Source organism: Plutella xylostella, chromosome 29, assembly GCF_932276165.1.
Source record: "Plutella xylostella chromosome 29, ilPluXylo3.1, whole genome shotgun sequence".
In the NCBI taxonomy this organism is placed as follows: domain Eukaryota; kingdom Metazoa; phylum Arthropoda; class Insecta; order Lepidoptera; family Plutellidae; genus Plutella; species Plutella xylostella.
Window position 1 is genome coordinate 10,123,985 of NC_064009.1, and position 2,357 is coordinate 10,126,341.

Consider the following 2,357-nt stretch of genomic DNA (forward strand, 5'->3'; position numbering starts at 1 on the left):
CACCCCTCAGAGTAAGTCGCAATGGCAATGCTCGTTTTGTACGAACATAACAAGACGCGCGCTTCCGCCGTCGGAAAGACCTACTACCTCACAAAATCAGTATTCACTCCTTGAAGATAACTTGGATATGTCATGTGACGAGTCAGTAAGCTCGTTAACTATTAATAATAATAAAAAATTAATAGAAGCTGAAAACTCCGGAATGATCACCCTTGAGCAAATGAATATGCTACTGAATCGCATGAGAACCGACATAGTATCTGAGATAACTATATCTATAAAAAGGGAAGTTAACGCAGCTGTTAACTCTGCACTTGAAACTATAAGGCAGGAGTTCACCGCAACCACAGACTTTCTAGCAGCTGAACAAAAAGACTTAAAAACCGAAATAGAATCATCTAAGAAAGACATAAAAGAGTTGGAGGCCAAGAATTTTAAATTGCAAAGTCTTGTCACATCATTAGAACGTCGTGTTGAATCCGCAGAAAAGATGTCGCGTAGCCTTAATCTGGAAATACAAGCTGTGCCTGAAAGGAAAGGTGAAAATGTTGTAACTCACGTTAAAAATCTTTGCAAGAAGGTAAACGTTCCTATGACTGACTCAGAGATTCATGCCTGCCGAAGAGTGGCCAAGATGGATCAATCTTCCTCTAGACCAAGGAACATTCTCGTTACACTGTCATCCATGCGCCATCGGGACAATATTATCTCGGCTGTGAAACGATACAACAAGGCCAACTCTACAAATAAATTAAACTCATCTGACTTGGAAATAACTGGTGAAGCCTGTCCTATCTTTGTAACTGAGCACCTATCTCCTGCAGTCAAAGAGATCCATGCTGCTGCACGAAAAATTGCCAAAGAAAAATCCTACAAGTTTGTATGGGTGAAATTTAACCGGGTATTTATGAGAAAAGACGATAAATCACCTTACTTGCGTATTAAAAGCCTGGAGTGTCTAAACAATCTGTCATAAATTTGTAAAGTTATATGTATTATCTCACAATATATTCAGTTTTAAATGCACTGTCAATCCTCTACCTATTAAATTATGTTAATATATTACCAAAATGTTAATCGGTTCCGTTCGAATCAATTGAATTTAAATTAAATGTACTTAGAAATAATTATGATGCTATATGCATAACAGAAACAAATTTAGAAAATAGTTTTAATAGTGAAGAATATTTCGATGATCGTTATTTGATATTTAGGAATGATAGACATAGTAACTCTAGTGATAAACGGTCGGGTGGTGGTGTTTTGATCGCCTTAAAGAAGTGTTACACTGCTGTACGTCGGCATGATTGGGAGACTAATATTGAAACATTATGGTTGAATCTTACGCTGAACAATCGTCAACAACTTAATATCTGTCTTGTTTACATTCCACCTGATGTATCGGCGGAACGATTCAATAACTTCTACTCAAAAACATGTGACATTCTATCAAATAATGACAATCCTACAATAATATTAGGCGATTTCAACACACCTTCACTAGACTGGGTACGAGACGAGACGACGAGTATTTGTACGCCCAATGTTGTCATAAATAATAAGAGATCCCAAGACATTTTAAACCTTATTTCTATCGGTAGCTTAAGACAATTCAATTTTATTAAAAATCATAATTATCGCACTCTTGATTTATTTCTCAGCAGCTTTACTAGTGTTATTTTAAACTCTTGTGACTCTTTATGTAAGCAGGACCGACACCATCCGGCATTCCATGTAAATATAGAGCTAAAGTTTAGAGTTCATAAAGAAAACGTAGGCAGAGTGTTAAACTATAGAAAAACAGATATTGAATCATGCAGAAGTGAACTTAATAAGATAAATTGGTATGAACTTCTTTCCCATCCTGACATAGATGTATGCGTTAGTGTATTTTATAAACTACTCATGGAAATTATCATAAAGAACACGCCGTATAAGAAAAAATCACGTCAAAAGTATCCAATATGGTTCTCTGAGCCACTTATAAAATGTATCGAAGAAAAAAATAGGGCTCACAAAAAGTTTAAAAAGTTTGGCAACCCCAGAGACTACGACAGTTTCTCTTTATTAAGAACTCGTAGTAAAACCATGATTGAAGAATGTTACGTAAATTTTATTGGTTCGGTAGAAGATTCTTTAATGTCTGATACTACAAAGCTTTTTTGGACCTATGTTAAAGGTAATAGGACGAGTAGTGATGTTCCTTTGCCCATGTTTTTTGACGGAAACTCAGCTTCTTCTTATTCTGAAGCCTGCGAACTCTTCTCTGATTACTTTAAATCTGTTTATGATGATACAAATCATAATCTTCATCATCAGGTTGAGTATGAGAACGCCGACCATGGGTCATCCTCTAA

General features: G+C 35.9%; 1 protein-coding gene across 1 annotated transcript; it reads left to right on the plus strand.

The window, feature by feature from the left end:
* Positions 1 to 202: 202 nt before the first annotated feature.
* On the plus strand, positions 203 to 976 carry LOC125491011. Its single transcript, XM_048631776.1, has one exon. The coding sequence runs from the start codon at positions 203 to 205 to the stop codon at positions 974 to 976; it is 774 nt and encodes a 257-aa protein (XP_048487733.1).
* The last annotated feature ends 1,381 nt before the right edge of the window (positions 977 to 2,357 follow it).

Coding starts and splice junctions, on each gene's coding strand:
- LOC125491011 (XM_048631776.1), top strand. CDS start 203: ATGATCACCCTTGAGCAAATGAATATGCTACTGAATCGCATGAGAACC.